This window comes from Emydura macquarii, unplaced genomic scaffold (assembly GCF_026122565.2).
Source record: "Emydura macquarii macquarii isolate MOO-44397 ecotype Brisbane River unplaced genomic scaffold, CSIRO-AGI_Emac_v2 contig_2457, whole genome shotgun sequence".
NCBI lineage: Eukaryota > Metazoa > Chordata > Testudines > Chelidae > Emydura > Emydura macquarii.
The window spans coordinates 71,079-96,326 of NW_027132594.1; the positions used below are offsets into that span (position 1 = coordinate 71,079).

The 25,248-nt window shown below is 37.4% G+C and overlaps 1 protein-coding gene across 1 annotated transcript in view; it reads right to left on the reverse strand.

Annotated features, from left to right (window-relative positions):
• The window catches only part of LTBP1 (latent transforming growth factor beta binding protein 1), a gene marked incomplete at its 3' end in the record, with an annotated part of 277,622 nt that overhangs the window by 62,988 nt on the left and 189,386 nt on the right, over nt 1-25,248 (reverse strand). The window contains exons 10-15 of the mRNA XM_067562644.1: nt 20,124-20,291; nt 15,107-15,340; nt 11,076-11,098; nt 9,567-9,669; nt 8,267-8,365; nt 2,777-2,902 (exon numbers count right to left, since the gene is read on the reverse strand). Coding sequence (XP_067418745.1) covers nt 2,777-2,902; nt 8,267-8,365; nt 9,567-9,669; nt 11,076-11,098; nt 15,107-15,340; nt 20,124-20,291 — 753 coding nt within the window. The remainder of the gene's footprint in view (nt 1-2,776; nt 2,903-8,266; nt 8,366-9,566; nt 9,670-11,075; nt 11,099-15,106; nt 15,341-20,123; nt 20,292-25,248) is intronic.

Consider the following 25,248-nt stretch of genomic DNA (forward strand, 5'->3'; position numbering starts at 1 on the left):
AATGCTAGACAAAATTGTAAGAATTTTAAATCATCACTATTCTGTGTGTATTTGTATAAAATATATTTAAATAATATATTAGCATCAGTCAGTTCAAGTATTATTTTTGAGTAGTAAGACTTTCTGATGAAGTAAACATGAATAATGGAACATTTGAAAATATGATACAATCAGATGTAAAAATTGATATGTTCATTCAACATCACAGTTGAAATGTTATTTACACAGAAGTCAGAGACTTGATTCCTGATTCAGTTGTGACTCTGGTTATCTGCTGTAATTCACAGGCAGCCTTTTGTATTCTTGTATATGGTGCTAGCTTTAATCCCTCAATATAGGTAAAACATTGCTTAGCTACAGTTGCTGTGGGCACCATAGGTTTGAACTTCTTGTTCCTGGGCATGTAAAATCTTGCCAATAAAACTGCATTAATAGAATGTTTGCACATATAACCTTCTTTATTATTTTTAAAGACAAAAGTGTGGAGAAAGGACTGATCGAGCCTTCAAATACACTCAATGGGCCAAATTATGCTCAAAGTTACGATCATGTGGATCCACTGTCATCAGTGCTGCTGCACAATTGTAACCGAGGACATAAGGTATATTTGGTCGAGCCTCAGCGTGGCAGGATGGACTATATGACCTCTTGACAGTCCTACATTTTTCTGAGTCTATAGTTTGGCCTGTATTGTTTATATAATTATAGTCTTTTAAATAAATTCAACCTAGAGCTCCAGATCTACTCCTGCTCCAAAACAACTATTTCTGGAGCTCTGCACTTTGATGCACTAACAAAAATTAGTGAAGAATCACATATTACACTTATAACTTTATTATATATTTTTTATTTCAAACATAGCTAAGATTGCAAACCTTCATGATGACTATGTACTTATTACAGGATAAGTTCTAAAACTTTTATTCACAAAGAGTAGCTCTTTACTTCATGAATGGTCCCACTGACTTCAGAATCTGTCCCATTAATAATTAATCTGTCCCATTAAACTTCTTGAGCTGATTATGGAGATGTTTTATTGTGTCCAGATAAAATAATAATAAAGGATTCAAGATATCCAGATGGTTTAAAAATTGCAAAAGAAAAATCACCCTTGGACTGAGGACACGTAAAAAATCATATCAGCCAAGCCTAAAGAAAGAAAATCCCTTCTCGACTGTACCAGAGTTACCATAAAGTAAGGACAAATTAACAGCAAATATCAATGACATTTTCAGCCATGAACAGAGAGGAGAAAGGAAGCAAGTTTTGTGTCTGGTGTTTTTAAATTCAGCTCTTCTATACAAAGTCTTGTGTTGGCCAAAACTAAAAGCTAGATTTAGGGAATTTGTAGCTTTTCTGCACAAAGTCCCTGGTTATATTCCAGCTCCGTTTCATAGTGGTCAAATATTAGTACTCTCTGATGGCTCTTCAGTGTCCCATGTGAAAATCGGTGTCTTCATTTTCTAGCAAACAGGAGTCCAGATCACAAAAGTAAACTAAACAATGGAATCTTTTTCACAATCTCAAGAGATGGGACAGGGACTAAATGAAAATAGAGATTCAACTACCCTCTGACCCTGGAGGCGACCCCCTAGGCCAGGAATGAAGCACATTGGTGGGGAAGTATGGGGAAGTTTTCTCTAGTGTTGCCCATGCTCTGTAAATACATAAAGGATTTAGGCTGTCAGTCTGGCACTTTTTACAAGCACTACATTTACTTTAAAAAAAGACAAATTTCCAAGGCAGAGCACTACAAGGCAGGATATACACTAAGCACATGTGAAGGCGAGATGGTCTAGTTTTACTGAGAGAATTGCTGGGCTTAATGGGGATTCTAGTGTTGTAGTGCATATGGAATGGGAGGACATTTAAAGCATTTTTGAGTCATGGGGAGAAGGGAAGGAAGACCTTGTTTTCCGCATCTCCTAACGCAATTTACCTGAATTGCTGTGGTTTATTTTCTCTTCTCAGGAGAAGATCAAGAGGAAAGACTCAATGAAAGGGCCAGATTGTGTCCAGCTGTGCTACAAAAGTTTGGGGTAGGACATACTAACCACCATCCTTGAGAAACTGAGCATAGTTGCAGTCCATGCTGTCTCTAGAGCACAAGGTCTACTTCTTCCTAGCAGCCCTGCAGAGTAAGACATTCCAAAGAGGGCAGGAAAGGCACGGGTGTAACCACTTCCTACCCCACCCACTCCTCATTAGCCAGCAGAAGAGAGTCAACTGCACTCCCGGAAGCACAGTATCAGCAGGCACCATCCCACTGTGCGTTGTTGGAGAAACCTGAGAGGGATTCTGTTTCCCTGAGGCAGGATCCCTCCCAGAGCACCTCATGGGGTGGTGGGATCCTGAGCCTCCCACAATACAAACTAGTGCCTCTAAAACTTGATTGATCCCACAAGTAAAACAGATTTTGACATTCACCATGATCTTCTTAGTTATCACATACTTGTATTATCAAACACACAAAGTTAAAATGGTTTCCTGCTTATTGCCCTCAACTACTGACTTCAGTGAGACCTTTCATGAGCACTATATTCACACTCAAAAGTTTTTAAAAAGAATTCCATTCATCTTTGACTAGCTGAAGGGCTCATTGGAGCCTGCTCTGGTAATTATTGCTTGATACACAAAAATTACATTTTTGAGGAGTTTTGGTGCGTACAGAAGAGAATTTCTATGTTATACATAGTATCTAGCAATAACAGGCTCTATATTTGCAAATGCTTCATACAGTGATTACTTCAGATTTTTTGAAAAAGTTCTTTCATACCAGAGCATTTTGTCTGTTGATCATTCAGCTTGTACCCCTCAAAGCAGATGCAGGTGTATCCGACAGGCAAATTTATGCAGTGTCCTGCTCCACAGATGTCAGGGTTCACTGTGCACTCATTGATTTCTAAATACACACACACACACACACACACACACACACAAAGAAAAAACTTATTACAAACTATATTAAATATTTCAATAAGTGGGTGATATTCAGTTATTCCCGCTAAAAGGAGAGAAACCCTGAAATCAGTTGTGACACATTGATCAGTCCAACTTGTCCTGAATGCCTAAAAGAGCTATGGTCAGATGCCCCTTCTCCTCCCCGTCCCCCACATACACATGCATCCATATGCAAATCAAAAGTGAAAATAGTATGATAAGCAGATTTGGCTCTCCTCAGTACTTAAATGCCATGCCTTCAAGGAAAACCCAGCTGCTGCAGGAAGTGGTGTTGGAGATTAGTAGGTACCACTTTGCTCCTAGGCAGCACTGAACCAATATGGGAACATAGTGCTAGCAAGAACTATGATGGTGGAGGGGCTATATTTTGATTGAGATATAATATATATTTCTGACTCTGTTGTGGTCATTAAACAACATACCCTTCTTTTTGTAAGTATATATCCAGTATCTGAGCCAAACTCCAACCTGGGTATTATATTCTACATACAATTCCATCCTTAGTTTCAGTGGGATATGATAATCTTCACTTCCAGTTCTAAACGGTTGTGTAGTGTCAAACACCTGCCATATTCCATTCCATTGTACATGCCAACATTTAGGCTTTACCAGACAGGAACATTTTTGATTATGTAGAAAAAATGCAAACACGGGAATAAGGGGTGGGAGGGTGTCTGGCCCATAAAATTTTAAAATACTAGCCACAATTTCCTGCCACTTAGAAGATTAAGATGTTTCAAAACAAAGATTTTGGTAAGTACCTATAATCGCTGTTCTCTGGAATTCTGGACTAGAATAATTTGCATTGAACTTTCTAAAAATGAGAGTCTTCCTTCCGAATCAAATGGTTGTTATTGTCAGCACAAGTGGCTTCATTCTTTCTGCAGATATGTAGCTGCATATTCCAATTACTTCAAAGTTTGATCAGGATTAACAAATACATTACTATAAAGCTCTCATCTACAAATACATAGGATAGATTGCATTTATTTTGAAATTTACAGGAAATGATATTCTAATGAGTTTGGGACTATCAGAACAGGTTTGAACTATGAAATAGTCTAGACCTTCATTTGTCATGCTGACCAGGGACAACTGTCTATGAAGACACATTTCCTAATTAAGTCAAATACGGATTTGACTATTTCATTATAAGCAGTATGACACCTGCGTTAAATAGGAGGTTTTTTTTTTAAAACAGCTCCAAATATCAACCTCATTTTAAATTTCAAAACACTCTGCCTTAGAATGTAGTTTCGTTAGTTTTGTCAATCTTAATTTAAAGCCCCTTTTACCAACCTGGCTAGTCTAGGACTCAGGATATTTGCTATTGAAATGGTGTTCAAATAGAAACCTTTCAAATCATAAAGAGGAGGAGGAAGGGTGAGACAGCTTTGAAAAATATTGAAAAGGTTTGAGCATCAGTGTGTCATACGAATTAATGTTGCTTATGGATGATATATTTTCTGGATAAGGACCACAAATTGTGTATGAAAACTATTAAAATCCCTCATAAAAGATCAAATTCTTTTGGGGTGCAATGATAAAAAGACATGTGAATGTTACTATGAGACATGGACCTGGCACTAAAAGGCAATATTTGTATGCCAAGCAGTGTAACAAAGAGGAATGCAAATAATGGCCCTAGAGAGTGACACAGAACTCAAGTAAAGGCAAAATGTTATTCCTAAACATAACAAAGAAAGAAGCTGCAAAAATTAAAAGAATGGCTTACAAAAATATGCACAAGTGGTCACATGTGAGGAACAAATTCCACTTCTGGATGAATGTGAACTGTCACTGAGGAAAAAGCAAAACAGTAAAACGAGAGTTTGTGACACAGCACATTGAGGAAAGTGACCAGAGTTGAGCTTGCACACGAAGTGCTAAGGCCTAGTCAAGAGAGGTTATTTCATGAAGAATTTGAATGACAACTCTGCTAACAAACCTCAACCAGATGTGAATCATCTAACTGTGTCATATGAAGACATCTTCACAGGAAAAGGGTGTGTCTCCTAGTTACTCACAAGATGCAATTATGGGAAGAGACAGAGCTTATGATATATGCCACCCAAAATGCTCCACAAGCCTAGGAAAAGAGACAAGGCAGAGCTGGAAAACATGGCAGCAAATGGGATTATTCTGAAGAGTTGACAGACTGGGTTCATTCGTTGGTAACTGTAGAGACAAAAGGTGCAGGCTCAGACTTTGACCTGACCTCAAGGAGTTGAGCAAGACAAATTAGAAGGTATATTTCCTCTTGCCCACAAAGTATGAAATGTTTGCTGACAAGGCAAGAGCCAAGTTCTTCAGCAAATTAGACATATCACAAGGGCTTGGCAGATTCTTATGGACATAAAAAGCTCCAAGACTTGTACTTTCAGTATTCATTTGGCAGATAATGCTTCCTGAGATTGCCTTTTGGAACATGTTCTGCATTGGAAGTATTTCACCTCATAACAACCTGCCCTAGATGCAGGAATGAAAGTGTACACCGACGACATCATAACCTAGGGCAGCACCACCATAGAACATCAGGAACAACTGTGGAGAGTACTGAAAATTGCCAAAAAAAAACCCAACGTTAAGTGGAATACGGCAAACTGTCAATTTCAAACAACTTAAATTGCCTGCTTAGGAGGGAAACTGATCACACAGGGCATAATGTTTAGAGATTCAATATTTAAATGATATTGACCGTGCAGAGACACAAAGATAAAAAAGGAATTCAGAGATTGCCAGGCATGCTGACGTAGATCAGTAAGTTCATATCCAGCTATGAAGTTCAAATAACTTATCTGAGAAAACAACTCACAAAGACTGAAGATGAGGATGCCAGATCACGAGAGAGAGAGAGAGCTCATATTTGGAGCATACAGAAACATCAACACCAGTGCTGCAATTTATCTGACCCACTGAAAGAGAGAAAATTCTCCACAAAAATGCTTCAAAAGAAGGGCTGTGGGGAACATTGTTACAAATACATGGAACTGAATTGCTGCCTGTCATGTATGCTACAAGAGCTATAATAGCTGTAGAGAAAATGTTTGTGCAAATTAAAAAAAGAGATGTTAGGTCTTGGATAGCTTTCTCTATTGATGTAGCTTTTGTGTTGAAACTGACTATAAAAAAGTGAATGCACTTCACAAGAAAGGACAGCCTTAGGGATACAGGGATTACTTAAATCCAAAAGTATGATACGACCCATCTAATCACCTCTGATAACACCTACCAATTGCAGTCACGGTCACCAGAAATATGGGATGAGCTGAAAAAGAAACACTGCAAAGTGTAATACAACCTATAAGTGACAGGTGGAGAAATCAAGTCCTGCATATTCCCAATATGAAAATGAACTTTTAGTGATTTCAAGAGTTTACAGAAAAGGTACTTTTATAACTTGTTAGTTAAATTAATAAGTTATCCTAAAACCTGCCTCAGTCATCATTCAAATATTAAATCAGCAATCAAGACCGTAGCTGATGGGAACTTCAGTTGTATAGATAAGAAAGAAAATGTCATTCCTTAGAGATAACATGGAGGATGAAGTGAGAAGATTTGGGTATGACCTGCATATGTGGGGAAAGTGTGAGTAAGAAAGAAAAGGAAGGCTCCCAGGTCACAGACCTGAGAATGGGGAGGATGATAGCGGCAGAAGAAAAGAAAAGCAGAAAGGGTGTGAGAGAAAAGCTAAGTTCAGATTTGACAGTATTATGTTTAAATTGAGGATGAGGCTGGGAATGGTGTTGGCCCTCAGATTTGACCAGGAAGAGCCTGCTGGACACCTGTTGGAAAGAGTAGTTTTGGTGGAGTGAAGTAGATGAAAGCTAGACTAATGGGGATCTGGGTTGGAGCTGGAACTGTATCTGATTTATATCCACAAGCGTGATTCTTTTCACCTCAGTACTAGCAGAATAATTTTGGAAATATCAGCATGGAAGTAATCTCCTTCAGTTTTGACCCCAGAAGTGAAAAATGGACCCTGCTGAAGTCATTGGGGGGTTTTGCCCTAGTATCTGAAGTTGTCTGTGATGCTTTCCATTCAACGGCTGACTATGTCCTGACATCAGCATCAGTGTAGATAATGATGCACAGGTTCATCCTTGCTGTCCATGTCTCTGATCCTGCACCACTGAAGCCAATGGAACTTTTACTCTTGATTTCAATGAGAGTGGGATTAGGTCATGTGTGACATTCACCAACCTGTGAATCAACTTTGGAGTTACAGTAGGCATTTTTCTGCCATGCTGTCTTTCTTCTCTTTCTAGTATATTTAATTCACAATCTTTGATGTTTAGTAATCTACAGTAGAATTCAATGTAGCTTCTCAGGCTTATTTTCAGTATCCTTAGCTTGCTCACTGTCTTTCAAAGTCTTCTCACCTTCATAAGGTTATCCAGGATCAGTTCTTTCTCTGCAGTCTTAAAGTGCAAAGAATTTTCACAGGGTTTTTTCATCCTATTCTTATCTTTGCCATCTGACAGCTTTCAATTTCTGCACCATCCTCCACCAAACCAACCAGCTGTGGTTTCTACCAATGTTTCATACATCATTGGTGTCTCTGACACTGGCTGTTGATTATTTCTTCTGACTGCACGGTCTGCCTCCGAGTCTTCCCGTCACTCAAGGATACATAACTTCCACTCCATCAAGATGACTAGTTTGAACTTCATGAAACAGAAGTTTTCATGTTCATGCTGGAGCATGAACAGTGCATGCTGTACATTGGACTCCCATTATTAGGTTGGACACCTTTCTCTTCATTAGGCAGTCTATCTTGACTATTAATTATTTATTATTATTATTATTTGTATTATGGAAGTGCCTAGGAGTCCCAGTCATGGACCAGAGTCCCATTGTGCTGGACACCGTGCAAACATGTAAAAGACCAGTTCACATCCTTTTTATATGATTACACGTTGTGTCTGCATTTTTATTCCCAACATTCAACTGTGGACACAAACCTGAATATTGACTACCAGACTGAGAGAGCAAATCAGGTATCTCAAGGTGGAATTATTTAGATTTGCACCCACCATTTATTTTGTGGGCATAAAAATGAGGCAGCAAATTGTACCTACAACCAGGGGAGCCCAAGTCCTAGCTCTGTTGAAAACATACTCCTTACTGTGCTGTTTTTCCCTCCTATGTCGTACCTCCCAGTTAAGTATTCCCATGCTGTACTGCTACATTCTATTTGCTATTTGAATATGACAGTAGTGTGGATATAGTTAGGTGTTATGGTCAGGAATGGGTTCACAGTCATATCTTACTTTATTTTTACACTAAAAGGCAAGTACCATACCTGTAACTTGAGTAGGTGCAATTACTTGACTTGCACTTGAAGTAGAAACTTCAGGGGCAACTTCAACAGGCATGGGAGGTGAGGTTTTTTCAATCACTACTGTTTGACACAAAATGGAAAACACATCATATTTATTTAAGACATATTTCAACACATACATACACAGTACTGAACTAATGTGAGGAAGTCTTTTTGGAATTTACTCTGCTTTGATTTTAAATAAGAAAAAACAGCTAGATGTTTTTATCATTACACCACTTGTGAAAAAAACCCTCTGTACTGTGTTAAAAAAAAAAAAAAAAAAAAAAAAAAAGAATGTATAATGGCCACATTTTTTGCACCTAAATTTAGACAGCTAAATCTATATTTACTCACCTAAATAAGAGTCCCCATTATCAGAGGTGCATTGCTCTCACAGCACCATGGACTTCAAACTTCTTGTTCTCATATTAAAGGTCCTTCACCATTTCACCCCAGCGTACAATATCTGTTTTTGACTCAGCACTTTTCCTACCCTTTGCCTCCCAGTGGTGCCAACCACAACCCCTTACGCTCCTAGCTCTGTGACTTTTAACATTCTGCCTCCTGTTCACTGAATGCTCGCAGAAAACCAGTTAGCCAAGCCAGTACCATCTTCTAACGAAAAGTCCTTAAAAAAACCCACGTCTTCCATGTTGCTACAAGTAGTACACCAATTTACCATTAAGAATAATAGTACCTTGAATGGAACCAAGATGTGTGCACTCGGTAACTGAGACATCATGTGGTCTAATTGCCAGCCTTCTAGTTTTCCCACCTTTGGTTTATTACTCTCAAATGTTGTACCCAGTTTAGTGTAATTTCTTTCAGGCAGAGACAATGTTTCTGTATTCATTCTCAAAAGTGCTTAGCACATTTTTAATAATAATGTTACAAAGTTTAGTTATTCCCGTTATAATTTGCCTAGGTAAAGAATTTCACTCCTTACAATACAATCCTTCCATTACACTCCCCTCATGTAACTCCTATTGACTTCAATGGTAGCTCTGTGCACAGCGCATCTACGGAACGGGGAACAGAGGGACTATTTCTGCACACACTTACACGAGTAGTCCAATTGACTTTAATGGGGCCATTCGTATAAGGATCACTTGCAGAGGTAAAATTATTGCAGGATCAGGCCTTAAATTTGTGAATCCAGAATTTCAAATTAGTAATTAACTTCTGAAATGGAAAGGAACATACAGCAAAATGTTCGATTCTATTCTTTGATTTGCAAGTAGTGTCATCCACTAAAGGAGGAGGAGTCAAAAAGAGCTACCTGGAAATTGTGGATGCAGGTTAATTGTTGAAATCCCAGGAGAAAGCTGAGGTTGACCAGGCTCTAGTACAGGTTTTTCTTGATCATCAAGTGAAACTAATTCCTAAAAAAAAGTTTCAAAATTTACAATTTGAAGATGTGATTTTAATGAAGGAAACTTGTAAACTATACTGATTCAGAGAGTAAGGCCAAAAGTGACCATTAGATCATCTAGTCTGACCTGTATAACAAGGGCTATTAAATTTCATTCAGTTACCCCTGTATTGACCCCAGTAACTTGTGTTTGACTAAACCCTGTCTTCCAAAAGGTGTCCTGCCTCGATCTGAAGACACAAAGAGATAGAGAATCCACCAATTTCTTTGGTAGTTTGTTCCAATAGTTAATCACCCTCACTGTTGAAATTTTATGCCTTATTTCTAATTTGAATTTGCTTGGCTTCAGCTTCCAACCATTAGTTATTGTTATGACTTCCTCTGCTAGATTTAAAGAGTCTTTTAGTATCTTATATTTTCTTCTCATGAAGGTATTTATACACTGTAATCAAGTCACCTTTCAGTCTTTTTGTTTGATAAGCTAAAGATTGAGCTCTAAGTCTCTCACTGTTATACATATTCTCCAGCTCTCAAATCATTTTTTTTGGCTCTTTTCTGCACTCTCTCCAATTTTTCAACAACCTTTAAAATGCTGACACCAGAACTGTATACACTATTCCAGTATTAGTCTCACGAATGCTGTATGCAGAGGCAAAATCCCCTCCCTCCTCCTACTCATTACTCCCCTTGTTGATACATCCAAAGATTGCATTAATCCTTTTTGCCATAGATTTGCATTAGGAGCTCATGTCAAGTTGCTTGTCCACGGTGACCCCTAAATCCTTTTCAGAATCACTGCTTTTCATGATACAATCCTCCATTCTGTAGGGATGGCCTGCATTCCTTGTTCCTAGATGTATGACCTTGCATTTGGCTATATTATAACAACACATTTTATTTGAATGGGCTCAGCTTACCAAGCGATCCAGATCAGTCTGTATGACTTCCCTAGTCTCATCATGGTAATTTTGGTTAGTGGTACACATGCATGCTATTCATCTAGGCCTCAATTCAGGGAAGCAACCTTATTCATAATAGCATATAAGCACATGCTTAAAGCCCATTGGAAGTCAATGGGACTTGGGTATGTGCCTAAAGTTAAGAACATGTTTAAGTGCGTTGCTGAATACAGATGAAGGGATGAATCAGAGCCTTAGACATTATGAACATCTGATGAATCACGGCATTAGACCTTAGCATTTATGACTGATGCTTTTTCACTGTCACTGGTAAATTTCCATGGAAAATCAAACAGTATGTGTACTAAATCCATGAGTCTGAATAGCCACAGCCTCAAACAGTAAATATTATATTCTGATATGCAGTACATTTCTCATAACTGTATGCAATCCCATGTGTCCAGTATTTTACTGTTGTTATTTTGTGCAAGCATATAATAAACAATTCATGTTTTACCTGATCAGGGGCTGCAGTTGCCACTAAAACCAAAAAGAAAAGAAAAGGAAAGAAGAGAAAAGGAATTAACTAGTTTGAATAGAAAGAATATGTCAAAAACACGAGTCATTTTAATGTGTTCTGAAATTATTTGTGCATTCCAGGGCTTAGTACCATTTAAAAACAATTAACCAAGAAATTATCATCAGATTTAAAATTTCCAGTTGGCTATCTGATAGAGAATATGGGCATGATTTTGATCTCTCACTGGTACAGACGAAAAGAAACTTTGCAAATGTCAATTGACTTATTCAGATGTAAAACAAGGTCAGAATCAGGCTCTATAAAATAACACAGCCTGCCACTGGTCCCTAATTTTCAGCTCCATTAGCCAGTTCTGATATAATTTTCCTAGAACTTGTCAGAGCTGTTGGGAAACACAGTGATTCCAGCAAAATTACAGAATTGTGTTTTGAAGCATTTGTTTTTATGGAGTGGTTTTGTTATTACGGTTGATGTTATGATCTTTTTTGTATACTCTTGTGAATTAGACAAAAAGGGAAGGCAAAAGATCAAAAACAAGTGCAATTCCTGAATTTGTCCAAGGAATACTTGGGATAAACATTATGGGCCAGATTCTTAGCTGAAATAAATCAACATAAAGTCATCAAATTCTACAGAGCTCCTCAGATTTACCCCAGCTGATGATCCCAGTAACTCAGATGATGACTGTGAAAATGACTGTTTTATATTATTGTACAGTACTGTTATCATAATGAGACACAGTGTGTGAGAGGAATAAGCTTGTATATTATAGTGTCTGGTTTCGGTGAGATTTAGGGCTTGTCTATGCTTAAAACGCTACAGCAGCACAGATGTCGTGCTTTAGTATAGACACGACCTACGCCAATGGAAAGGGTTCTCCCATTTGACTAGGTAATCCACCTCCAAGGTGGTAGCAAGGTCAACGGAAGAATTCTTCCATCAGCCTCACACTCCCTACAGAATGACTTAGGTTGGCTTAAGAATGCCACTCGTTTTTCACGCACCCTGACTGAAGTAGTTAAACTGATCTAATTTCTAGTTTAGACCAGGCCTTAGTAACGAATTGGGCATAAACCTGGCATACAAGTTTTTGTTTTGTAATGAATTTTTGTTTTGGTATTCATCTGCTCAAATTGTGCAGTATTTAAATTATAAAATATAAAATAAATAGAAAGGACTTTCTTGCCAAGTTTATCTCCAAATTTCCATATTAAAAAAAATCTTTATATTACAAATGAAAATTAGTAGTTAGTTAATCCCAAATTGTTGTCAATGACTTCATAATCTTTTTTAAAAATTAATATTTTAACATTAGATTAAATATTTAAGATTTAAAAAGTAACACATTTTAAGTACTTTTATATTATCCAAACCATTGACAGATAGACCTGAGACTTTTAAACCTTTAAAAGGGGCCACTGTGAACCTAGGTAAGTCTCAAAGTTTATCTTGAATGTAAATTCAAGGCAGTATCTCTAAAGGATGCCATTTGCTAATAGAGTTTAATACTTTTAAAATATGGTTTGGATCCTCAAAGAGCTTGGGCCAGATTCCTGGCCCCTGTTCCAACCAGAAGACTGCTCCAGCATCAGTGGAGCCACTGTTTCTACTCCCCCAGCTTTGAGGATTCATCCCAGTTATGGCCAACGAGCGCACAACACATTCTCAAGAGGTGCATGACTCATCTTGGTCGGACTGTATGCTAGGCTGACCTCCCAGCATAACTCTAGTATAGCAGTGTGGGAATCACGGGGATACAGTGAAGTCCTTGCCTTGCCCTCAAAACCAGCAGCCAGGAAGAAGGGTGGAGTAGCAACCTCTATCCCAAATCTATGCCCGAGGAGGAGTCCCCTATGCTGATATGATCCTTCTATTTTGCAGGCTACGCTGGCTTTAGATCCAGTATGCACTTGTGGTGTAGCACAAAGTGCTATGCTAAAGGTTTCCCAGCCTGGGGTCTACCCATTACAGAGTTGATGACCTCTGCAGGCTTCTGGCCTGTAATTTACCCACCCTTAAGTGAGAAAACTGCCATTATTAATGAAGCATGCAGATCCCTTGATATGGACCTGTTTGGTCTCTGGATACTGAAAGCTACTTGAAGTGGAGATACTCAACTTGAGCAGCTTAAAGTCTCTGCTGGTTTTACCACAGAAGCAAGCATCCTTAGCAGAGGTATTTTTAACAGAATTGATCAAAATGTAATTGAAAATGTGTTTTTTCACCAAAAATGGCTTTTTTTGCCAAAATGGACATTTTCATGGAAAATATCCAATACTGACCCAAAATATTTTTTAAAAATTGGGGGGGAGGGGATGTCACCAAAAAATCAAAACCTCATTTTTCTCCCCATTTTCTATCATCCAAAAATGAAACACTTTTGGCCCAATCCTGGCTTTCAGTAGAAATGTTTTGGTGTTCCATTGCTGTAAACTCATTTTTAATGTTTTTTATGACCCTCCACCAAATTTTTTTCATGGGAACAAAAACCATTTCCTCACCTATCCCAGTTCTTACACAATGCAGATAGATTGAGTATAGAACCTAAACAATATTTTGCATTTCAGACTTCTAAGGTTTTATTAAATGCAAAAAAAAAAAAAAGGATAAAAATTCTAATATGCATGTGCGTCGACACTGACTAAGTGAGCACAGTGTTTTTTTTAATATGCATAATTTTAAAATTAGTAAGTCAATTTTCTTTAAACTTTCCTGACCTTTTATGTCTCCCTGAGCTATATAACATTTAGAATTTTAGCTTCAGTTGTTTTGATTTATCTTCACACAAAATTTCTGATAGGAAAAGTGTAAATTTGACTTTTGGGCTGAGACAAAACATGGAAAATTTCAGCTCAAAAGGAATTGTGTAAGAAACGCATGAGCAACTGAAATGGCAGAATTAGAACAGAGAGAATCCCTCAAATCAAACTGAGAGCATCCCTCGAGTTCTTTAAAATACCAGGTAGGCTTTATCTTTCTTTCAGGGCCTGAACAGGCTGACAATGCCTCTTCAAAGATTGAAAAGTCTCAGGTCTCTCTCTCTAATTATGCAACTCATATTATAGTAGATGAAACTCACTTGAAAAAGTATCTCATATTTTTTCTACCTTTTTGATCCAGAAAAATCCCTCTGCTTTACAAAATGAAGGCTGCCAAGTTCAAGTTAGGATTTTCCAAAGCAAAACAAATTGAATCTTTACATTTTTTGTTTGTTTTTTCAATTAAAATGTTAGTTTTTGGGTTTTTTCAAGTAGCACCAGGGAATTGATTCTCAGAAGAAGTAAATCTATGGTGACTGCATTTCCCTTGAAATTCTGCAAAATTTACTCAGACACTTACTTTCAAACTGTTGCCCCTGTGCACCAGTTGCATAATTACTACTTGAAATAACATATAAGGGACTCAAAACCATCACCACACTCCTCACAACCATATTTTTACCTGTCTATATTCTGTTCACCAATAGCGTGTTGACAATGCATTTATTTTTGCACATGCTGCAGGCTTTCTGTATTTCTTTGCTTCTGCATTCATATTAAGCATGTTAAAAACAGGGCATTTTAAAGCTGCTAATGGTATTTAGAGGAGCTTGCAGAAAACCATGCAAAGACTGAGAAAAAACTTAGAGAAATCAACATTTAAAGAGGCCTCATAAGAAATAAGATAGTAAAAAGATTTTTCATATTTTAGAGATGCCTAATATTGTTACAAGAATTCTTATAACAACAAGCATTTTCTGTTTCTATTGCTCACGAAAATTAGACAAAACTACGGCTTTCTCTCTGTGTGTAGAGTTTTCAGTGTATAAGGGGGGAGCTATTGTATAATAAAGCCTGAGAACAACAGTCTGTAACGTAATGCATCCAGTGACACGGAGCTCTTCGTTATTAAAAAAAACGCCTCACATTCCATACAAACACTGTGTAAAAAGGATGTAAAACAGAAATACATGCACAGAAATATAGCTATATACTAAACTACATTTCAAAATCCTTTTCCACTCTCACCTTCTTGCACAGCCACCTCAGGCTCACTTTTCTGTGAGAAGGTCAGTGCCTCCACTGGCTCTTCCTTTGCTGGGAGAGGTGGAGGAGAAGTACCTTTAGCAACAGGTTGAGTAATCTGGGTCTTGCCAATGACAGGTGGCTGTACTCTAACTGCAGAGTGATGATATAGCTTGTTTCTATGAGAGCCAGAAACCGTATAACCCATTCCACCAGGGCAGATTTCCTTAAAAGCAGCTAGATTTGGGATGGGAAAATATTCCTTTTAAGAGTCTAAAAGTGCAATATTTTGACACAATGGAAAATATAATTAACACAAATCAACTCTGCTACTGTATGTACATTTTTATAATAAAATATGCTATATTTAAGAATAAACATTATTGCATGCTAATATTACTGAATACCTCTGAAAAATTACTTAAGGACTTAATTCATTCCTCTGTGAAAGGCTTTTACTCCAGTTTATTTTTTCCCCCTTCAGCTGTGTTAAATATGTCTCTACATCTGAACCATTTTTAATTAATCTAATTCAAATAGCGTGTTATTTCTGACTGAGAATGGTAGGAATTTTCATCTGCAACATGTCATTGTTTACAGAGCACAAGTAACTAGGATTTATAATTTCTATAGTTTCCATTTTGAAGTTGCCAAAGAATAAAAAGTAGTTTCTCACCACCACTGACCACCACTGTACCAGAGACATCTAGCTGAAAAAACTTGATTTATAATATTTATTTAAGAGATCTCAATCAACCACACTAGAAACTTCACACGGTCCTTGATCCAGAGCCCACTGAGCTCGACATGAGTGAGTCCTTCCATTGACTTCAGTGAGCTTTAGTTAAGGCCCATAATGAATGTGAAAATTCTAGTGAAACAATGACATATTCCATATGTCCTGACATGTCCATATGTTCCATAAATCAGTCCCCCAAAACAAGTGAAACTGAATGAAATTTTACTATGGAAGAGATTATTTCACTGAAATACTGATATCTCCTACAAGTTTAAAAGTTTCTACTGGATACCTCCTCCTCTGGGAGGAGACACCACTCCAAAAAAATATTACCAGCAAAAGCATGTTTTAGACTGGGATTTTTAAGAGTCTTTTGTAGCAATCTGACTTCAGAAACGGTGTTATTAGAAAAGGAAACATATTTAAAAAAATAGGCAATGGCTATAATTTACATGAAAAATATCTTCAGTTTTAAAAATATTGTGTCATATATTAATCATTAAAGAAAGATAATGACTATTTCAGTAACTCAAATGTGATATTAATAAATGATTTAAAGGAAACCTGTTGCATATCTTTTTAGAAATCTACAGCGACATAATGATTAATCCATTTTTTCTTAAAATTAAACTAATATCAAAATATCTCCAGAAATAAAGGTTCCCCAAATATATTGTACCTGCTTCATCCCACAATATTATCTTCAAATTAAATATACAGTGGTGGTCTTGCCTCATTGAAATTTAAAATTTATACTGGAATCCATTGTTCTGATTCACACAGCAATAACAGAACCAAAATATTGTAGCATATTATAATATTCCAAAAATAACATGCCTTTCTAAATGTGCAGAAGAAATAACACTTCATCTGGATTTTTTAAAATAGGATTTCTTTAGTACTTGCTAAGAGAGGGTTGATATATGGTCAGATCAGATCATTTCTAGAAGGGATGAGTGGAAATCCTGTTCATAAATCTATCAGAAGAAAAGGTAATTGAAGCTAAGCAGCATCTATTCTGACCCCATATTAGTCCCTCTCCATGAACTCCAGGTTCTGAGTTTTGAGAGTTGTAACAGGATGCAGAGGACCTCTGGCTCTGTGATCATCCCACCCAAAATAGTGGATTCTTGATCTGTGCTTGAAAAAGCAGGCGGTGGGGAAGAGAAACAAGTCAGGAGTTTAGTGGGAGCAGGACCTCATTATAATCACTGCTCTAAATACAACCAAGTTAGTATGTGGGACAGTGGCGGCCAGGGAGAAACTCAGAGAATCTGGCCCTCCCCATGTGACTGACCGGACTCATTACAGTTTCCCAAGAATTTTGTGGGGCAGATCCTCAGCTGATCTAAAGCGTCACAGTTCCAGTGATGACAATTTACAGTGACTGAAGATCTGCCCCAATATCTTGAAACATCAATGTAGTAAGAGGCCACTCCCTGGAGACTTTTCAACAGACCACCAATCCTTGCCAGCTCGAGGATGATTCAGCACAAACCCTGAAGTTTAAAATATGCTGAATTTTTAATTTAACTTTGATCCTCCTGCTCTTTTTGAGATGGAGGGCATGATCTAGCCGCCTATTGCACGCTTTTTTATTCCTAATTTGAACAGTACTTTTGCAAATGTTAGTATATTTTATTAAATGGCTACCTCATGTTTTACCCACTTTTAAAAAGGGCTTTACAACTGTAGAGGGCAAAGTTGTAAAGCCAGCCTCTGATTTTGCACTTGCAAGTCAGTTGTAGGTGCAATTTCGTGAGAACAAAGTATGTCATTTAGAAATCCACTGAAGTCACAAATCAGACACTTTGATTCTTGTGCTTCTAATTAATTGTGGACACAAAAGTGGAGATCAGATTGAAGTCCTTCAGATTGAAATCCCCCTTCAATATGTTTCTTCTAAAATGGCTATGTACAGAAGTCCTACTTAATTAGGTGCCTAAAACAATATTACAAAATAATGGCCAAAGATATCCACAGATTCTGGTGAACCCATCACTTTTTTTTTTTTTTTTTTACTATGAATCCTACATATTTTGCAATGAGTTCAGTGGGAATTTTAGTAATGCAAAAGATGCAGGATGAAATTCCAGCTCCATTGAAGTCAATGGCAAAACTCCTATTATCTTCAACTGGGCTAGGATTTTACCCATAGAATCAGGCTCCCATATTTAATAAATAGTTACCTTTTCTGTATATTTTATATTCTCTCACTAGTAAATTAATTTGTTCACTGATTTAATTAGAATAATCACTGTAATTACACAAATACCATAGATATTAAAACACTTATTTTTATTTGAGAAACCACTTTTGCAAAAATATATTTGTCTAGTTCTAATTTAGACCAACCAGGACACAAAGCCCCTCCTAATCTTTAGAATTCTCACAGGAACCACATATATTGTTCTTGCAGTTAAATAACTAGTCATCTGATGAGAATATCGTTCCATGTAAAAATTGCTGAAACTTTGTTTGTCTGACAGTGAAAAACAGATGGACTTAAAAAAAAAAAAAAAAAAAAAAAAAAAAAAAAAGTCACCGTTGATGTATGAACTATCAATCAAATATTCCTATAGGAAATAATGGCCCAAATATTCAAAATTTTTGGATGCCCAACTTCAAATATCTTAAAGGTGCACAGTATTTTCTAAAAATTAGATCCCATTATAATGTCCTGCACTGGACACCCAAACGTTTTAGTCACTTTTGAAAATCTGAACCAATGTACCATAAAACCATACTCCAGATAAGAATAAAAATTTCCTGTGGATGCTGTATGGCATCCTACCAGTGACATCTAAAGCAGCAGTTTCAATAAAAGCAGTGTATTGTAGTTCAAGTTCTATTCTATCACCTTCAAATCCAGGAAACACTTCTCCTAATACGCTAAACACAACTGAAATAAATATTAAATTTAATACACATAATGGTAATAAATTTGAGCTAGAACAATGAACTGAGGTTACAGTGCTTTTAGAAGTTGTTACAGTCGTTTGTTTTACCATATATCCAAATGAACCAGTGAACTAATCTTGAGTTGAAGCCTTAAAAATTAAGAATTCTGTCATTTGAGTTTTAAATAACGTGTACTCTGAAACAACCCTTACTGCTCCCATTGAGTAGTATCTTACTCTATGAGTAGCTTCACTGAAACCAATGACCCCCCATCTTTTTGGTGAACCAAACTGATGCATCTTTTACTTTAGTAAGCCTAAATCACACATACACACACAAAAAAACCCCCACTAATTGGACCACTCATAAAGTGTTACTCAAAGTAAGAAGGATGGCAGAATCTGACCCTAAGTGTCCACAAGTGATTGCTTCAGCCAAAGGTAGTTTGTAATATTTAATTTTTAAGGTATTGCTAATCCGATGATACCATCGTTGGCACCACCCTACAAAAGCGTGATAGAAACATAAAGGAAAAAAAGACAGAGTACACTTGCCCACATGTATGCTGCAGGCTCTGCAAACTATTTCCCAAAACCTTCCATCATTTTGATTGTGCCTTTTATGTTGGAAATATATTAAGCACACTTTGCTTCAATTTATCCAGATCCCCATTAGGGCTATACCATATACTAACCTTATCTTCATGTTACGGGAATTAGGAATTTAAAACCCCACACACTGAGATGGGAATATTTGTTAAATTTAGGGTGACCATATTTCCTGAAGGGAAAATGGGTCACCACGCAGGGCTGGCCCCAGCCGCTCACCTGAGCTCTTCCTCCCCTCAGCGATGCGAGGCTGGTGTCACCCGAGGACTGCCTCCCCCAGTACCCTGCATGAGGATGGCGTTGCCACTCGCCCAACACCTGTCCACTCCCTCCCGCCCTCCCCATTCCCCCAGTCCCAAATAGGGGTTGCACCACACATTTTTGGCAAAACTGGGTATTTGTCCCATTTGATTTTGCCAACTGATGATCAAATGCCAGGGACAAATGCTGGGACAAATGCTCAGTTTTGCCAAAAAAGTCAGGACGGCTGGGACAGGGCTTAACAAAGGAACTGTCCCGGCCAAAACAGGACATATGGTCACCCTAGTAAAACCGGAAGTCTATCATTACATAGTAAAGGAAAATCCCATCTTTATTATGAATGTTTGTTTATCCAAACAAAAAAAGTGGTATTGCTTTTTTCTATTAGCATATACAAAACCAGCAAGAAACTAGAGGGCACAAAAAATAAAGTGTTGGATGTGACATAGTATGTATAATACTGCATACAGGGTGTGGGTGAGCATTCGAGGTTTTGCTGGGCACCTCTTACCTGTTCCTGGAAGGGGACATTTCTCACAGTGTGGGCCCCAGGCCTTGCCAACACTGCAACAGCAGAGCTGCTTGCTGAGCTGAACAGAGAGAGGGTGCATGCACTGCTTTCCTGCACTGACAAACCGGTAACAGGGCCCTTTCTCTTCAGAGACCATAGGATTATCAGCTGCAGCAAAAAGGGAAGGAGGACGCTAGAGTTTACATGAGAAACACCACAGGAGTTCCATCACCATCCATCCAACAGGATTAACACTGCTATCTGCCAAAAAAATTTTTTTTTAAATGCCTGGGTCTCTCAGTACTCCAGATATACGGAAGATTTCTTATTTGGCATCAACAGCATCTGAATTCAGACTAGCACTACACAAAAGACAAAATGATACTTTAGGAATCAAAGCTGATGTTCAAACCAGAAGTTGCCATGCTCTAGCAACACAGAATTAGAAACAGCTCTCTTTCCCATGCATAAGCACTACAGCATAAGCTTAAAGCAGGTGAACAGTAATACAGAACATTGTCAGGCTACACAATCACAACACCACTCAGACTTACAAAGCCATACAAACAGATGGGACTGCAAAAGGGCTATTTTGAGTATTATATATCAGACAGCTGTTCTTAAACAGACAAGGCAATTACATATTTACATTTCACTGCATTTTATACATTTTAACAACGGCTAGTTGAATATTTCTGGTCCTGACAACACAGACATTTTGCAATTAAAACAGCTAAATGAATGGAACAATTTTAGATTATCCTTCTTAAGACTTAAAAGCTGTTTGCTGAAATAGTCAGCTGTAATGCTGCAGGCCATGCCTCGCCCCACCCCACCCTCTTTGCTCCTCCATCTACCCCCTCAAATATATGTGATTAAATATTCCACTGAGATTTAAAATTCTTCTGGTCCAAAAAAATCACAGTGCCTTAGCATATTTTTGACCATTGCACATACCAAAGGATATAAACTTTGCCTAGTGTGGACATAATATGAGGCTGAGACCAATCCAACCTTAATATTTCCAAAAAAAGTTGACCGAGCTGGGTGAAAGGTTCAGTTAAATCAAAATAAGGGCAAAGATTTCAGAGATGTGGAAATCAACTAGAAATGTAAGAGCATATATGCAAACTAATTGTAATGTAATTTTTTAAACTAGAAAAATGGAAAAGATTCCTCAAAACTATAAAAAAGTTATTTAATATTTGAGCATCAACAACCAGCAACAGAACTCATGTCTGATACAATATTTAGGGCTATATATTGTGTCTTCCAAAGCCCCAGCCACTTAAGGTTGGGGAAAAGGGGGCAGAGATCGAGCTTTATATACATCCCTCTCCCCCCACTCCCCACCATCCCTACTAGCTTTTTACATTAGAAATTCAGGTATTGCCTACCCTGTTTTTCCTATAAGAAACTATGGCCAACTGGAGATGTCATAGGTTTCTGACATCAGAAATATGAAGCAAGTAAAGCCTGATTTAACAAAGGGAGGAAGTTATTCTTACTCATGCTGTTTGCAACATTTTTGCTTTGCTAATGCCTATTTAACTCCAACACCCAAGAAACCATTGGGAAAAAACATGTTTTTGTTAAAGATTCAACAAAATAAAAATTAGAAATAATCTTTAGGGTGGAATTTCACTGAACAGTATGTGACTATGTGATGCCTCTGCTTATGTAGTCTCAAACTGCCATGACTTTTTTTTTTTACTACTTTATCATACTACAACTACATAAAAACTTTTAAGTTGCCCCAATTAACTAAATAAAATTTCTTCTGTATTCACAGAAGTGCTCAGGTTTTCCCTCCATTAAGTACAGAGGAAAAGAAGGAAGAATACTTAGGTAACATTACCTCATTATCAACGAAGCAAAATTGGAAAGTTGTAAGGGTGACTACACTGTATCTCTTGCATTACTGCATTCTGAGGAGCTTTCTCCCATAAATATCGGCATTCCAGATTATTTTTTCCAGATCTGTTAACAAAACTTGAATTCATCCTGGGACACATAACTTTAATCCTTTCCATATGTCTAAGGTTGCATTTATTTTCTTGGTGGTATCATGATACCAGCACCCACACCCATCTGGGCATGCATCTCAGACTGCTGTAATAATAGCAACAAGTATTGGTATCATGGTGGTCAGAAAGCATGTCCCAACCACCCTCAGGTACACACACATCCTTAACATGATAACATCAATAGAGTCCCAGTCATTCTCTCCCCCAACCATCTCCATTTTTGAGTGGAAGGGACATTGCACAGTCTCTGCTTTCAAGGTGACATCCCATCCCAAAGCTCCATACTGGCTCAATTCTGGAGAAGACAAGGGTGGGGAGGACCAGAAAAGGAAAGATACATTCTTCTCATTCCCTTCCCAGTATCACTGAGCAAAGACCTTGTATTTTACATTAAAAGAATAATAAATGAAGTTTTTCTGCAAGTGGGGATCAGACTCTTCATCCAGAAATAAAACAAGCCTTCTCTGAATGATCATCACCAGAACTATTGAGGCTTTTAGTAATCCTATCCTTCTTGACAGCCTAATATGGAGAGGGACAGCAAGCAGAAACCATAATTCTAATGCGAGTACGGAGTACTTTTTATTATTATTTATTTGTATTGAGATAACATTAAAGGGTCCAATGAAGACTGTGGCTCAATCATTGTGTGAGGTGTTGTGCAAACCCCACAGGAAATACAATTCCTGCCTGGAGGAATTCATAATCTAATTTGAAACAAGGCACAACAAGTGAGTTTAACAAAAAACATGTGGGAAAGAGGGAGGGAGGACAGAATTAATAGTAACAAAATGATAGGGTTTCCGCAGTGCTGACAGTGAGTAAAGATCATATTTTGGAAATATATAGGAAGGAGTGGCAGAAGGAAGGTGAAGGAAGAATTCACCAAGATTACATGCCTGAATGACAGGGAAGATCATGGTATCATCAATCGTGAAGGTAATTATCACATAAGGACATGTATACTTGGAATTTGGGGTAGAGAGATAGTAATGCCTAATTTCTGTGATTGCAGCATTCAGTGCTCGTAATCACAACTAATGGTCATGTGTGTTAGCACTGGAATTCCAGTACAGAATGCTAGTATCAAAATATTACCATGTAAATAGTTACTTCATATTTCTAATGTTGCAATATCCATTTGTCTTACTTCTCTGTCCTAAATATTGTTTGCAACATCTACCAATTCAGTATCATGCTGTTTATTCTCTCTTCAAGATCCTGAATGACAATGTTAACTAAGAGATCCCTTTAGTATTCAATTAGACACCACTCCCATCTAGAGCTGTACAGAAAAAAAAAAAAAAAATATATATATATATATATATATATATATAATCAATATAAAATCTGTTGGAGGGTGTGACACTGTGTGGCATATGAGTGACCATTTATAATATTACTGATACCAATATTACAGAATTTCAATAAATATTGTATAAGATATGCCATGTAAGGTACCAATGATTCGCTAAGATTAATAAGCACGTTTATATGTATGTATCAGTTTTGTATTGCAAGTTCTAAATATGTATGATATATTTGTATTTCAAACTTGTGCTGTATTTCTGGGTGACACCCCCAGACAGGATGGCAGCAGCACTAAGCCTGCTTAATGGCCCATCAAGGGAATGCAAATGTACAATGAATCCAGTGAAAGAACCTAGGGGCTATACTTTATGAATCACCATGCTATATAAGAACATAGACAGGGGACTCTGAGGCTTTTCCATACCATGTGCTGTATGGATGCATTTGGGACAAGCCACATGGCAAAGGGACATAAAAGGCAGCTGCACCATCTCAATCTTGTCATCATTCCTGCTTCCTATCTCTGGATCAACTCATCTACAACTGAAGCTGTGAAACAAAGGACTGAGACCAATCCATGTACTGAATGTACATCAGAGGAACTGTACAAGCCTACAAACTCCACAGTTTTGCTGAGAATTTGATATATATGGACTTTAATATCATTTATATGTATCGGATTGCTTTGACCATTTAACATCTCTCTTCTTATTTTTTTTGCTTTTATAATAAACCTTTAGTTTTAGTTACTAAAGGATTGTCTGGCAGTGTGATATTTTGGGTAAGATCCAAACTTATATTGATCTGGCAATGTGGCTGACCCTTTGGGGATCAGGAGAACATTTTTGTAAAGGAAATAGACTTTAAATAACTCATCTATTTACTGGACCCAGTTGCTGATTGGGAGCCAGAGACTGAAATGCAATAAAGAGGGCTGTGTATTTCTTGTTGTAGCTTCTTGATAACCAGTGTGGGAAATCAGGAGTGCTGTTTGTGACTGGTCGGGGAATCTAATTTTAGTGTTACCCACCAGTTCTGGGAGAATCCTCTTTCTCTTTGCAGCCTGCCCTGACCTTGGCACTTTCAGGTGGGCTACCCTAGGCACAGACAGGTCACAGAGGGAAAACCAAAACTTTTCATGAAACAGTATCAATTTTGACAACATTTTGCTTAGAAAAAAAAATTGGAAAAAAAATGTCCCTTGCAGTTAGTGAGGGAATGTCTTAAAATCTAACTTTATTAAATATGTGAAAATATCATTATAATAATCTGATAAGACATATAATTATATCAGAAATACTATGGGTATTCCATCCAAAAAGGCAGTTAAATAAATCAGGAAAATCAAACTCTAAGCACAATGATATTCATCAGCAAAAGTCTAACCAGAGATGAAAATCTGTTGGTCTTTTCTTTTTCTTTTCCAATTTTAAGTCTTATGGTATTGCTTCAAATAAGTAATATATATTCTGTGGGTCATTAGTTTGAATGTTTGTAAAACCAATGTTTGGGAGAAAAATAAATGAAGATATTGGTATTGTTGGTCATGTACAATTTTATGACAATTTTATGGTACATAATAAATTTTTGAATAAAAATTGTTATTCTGTCAAAATAACAGAAGCACATTAATTTCATTTTCTAAGAAAATGTGTCATGTTAAAGAGAAATCAGCAGTATTTCTCTAGAACAAAATGCTCCAGTTTAGTTGTTTTTATTTTCCTTTGCCACATACGTTCCCTCTGCAAAAAAAAATGTAAGGTGACACAGCCTTGGGATTGGAAGCT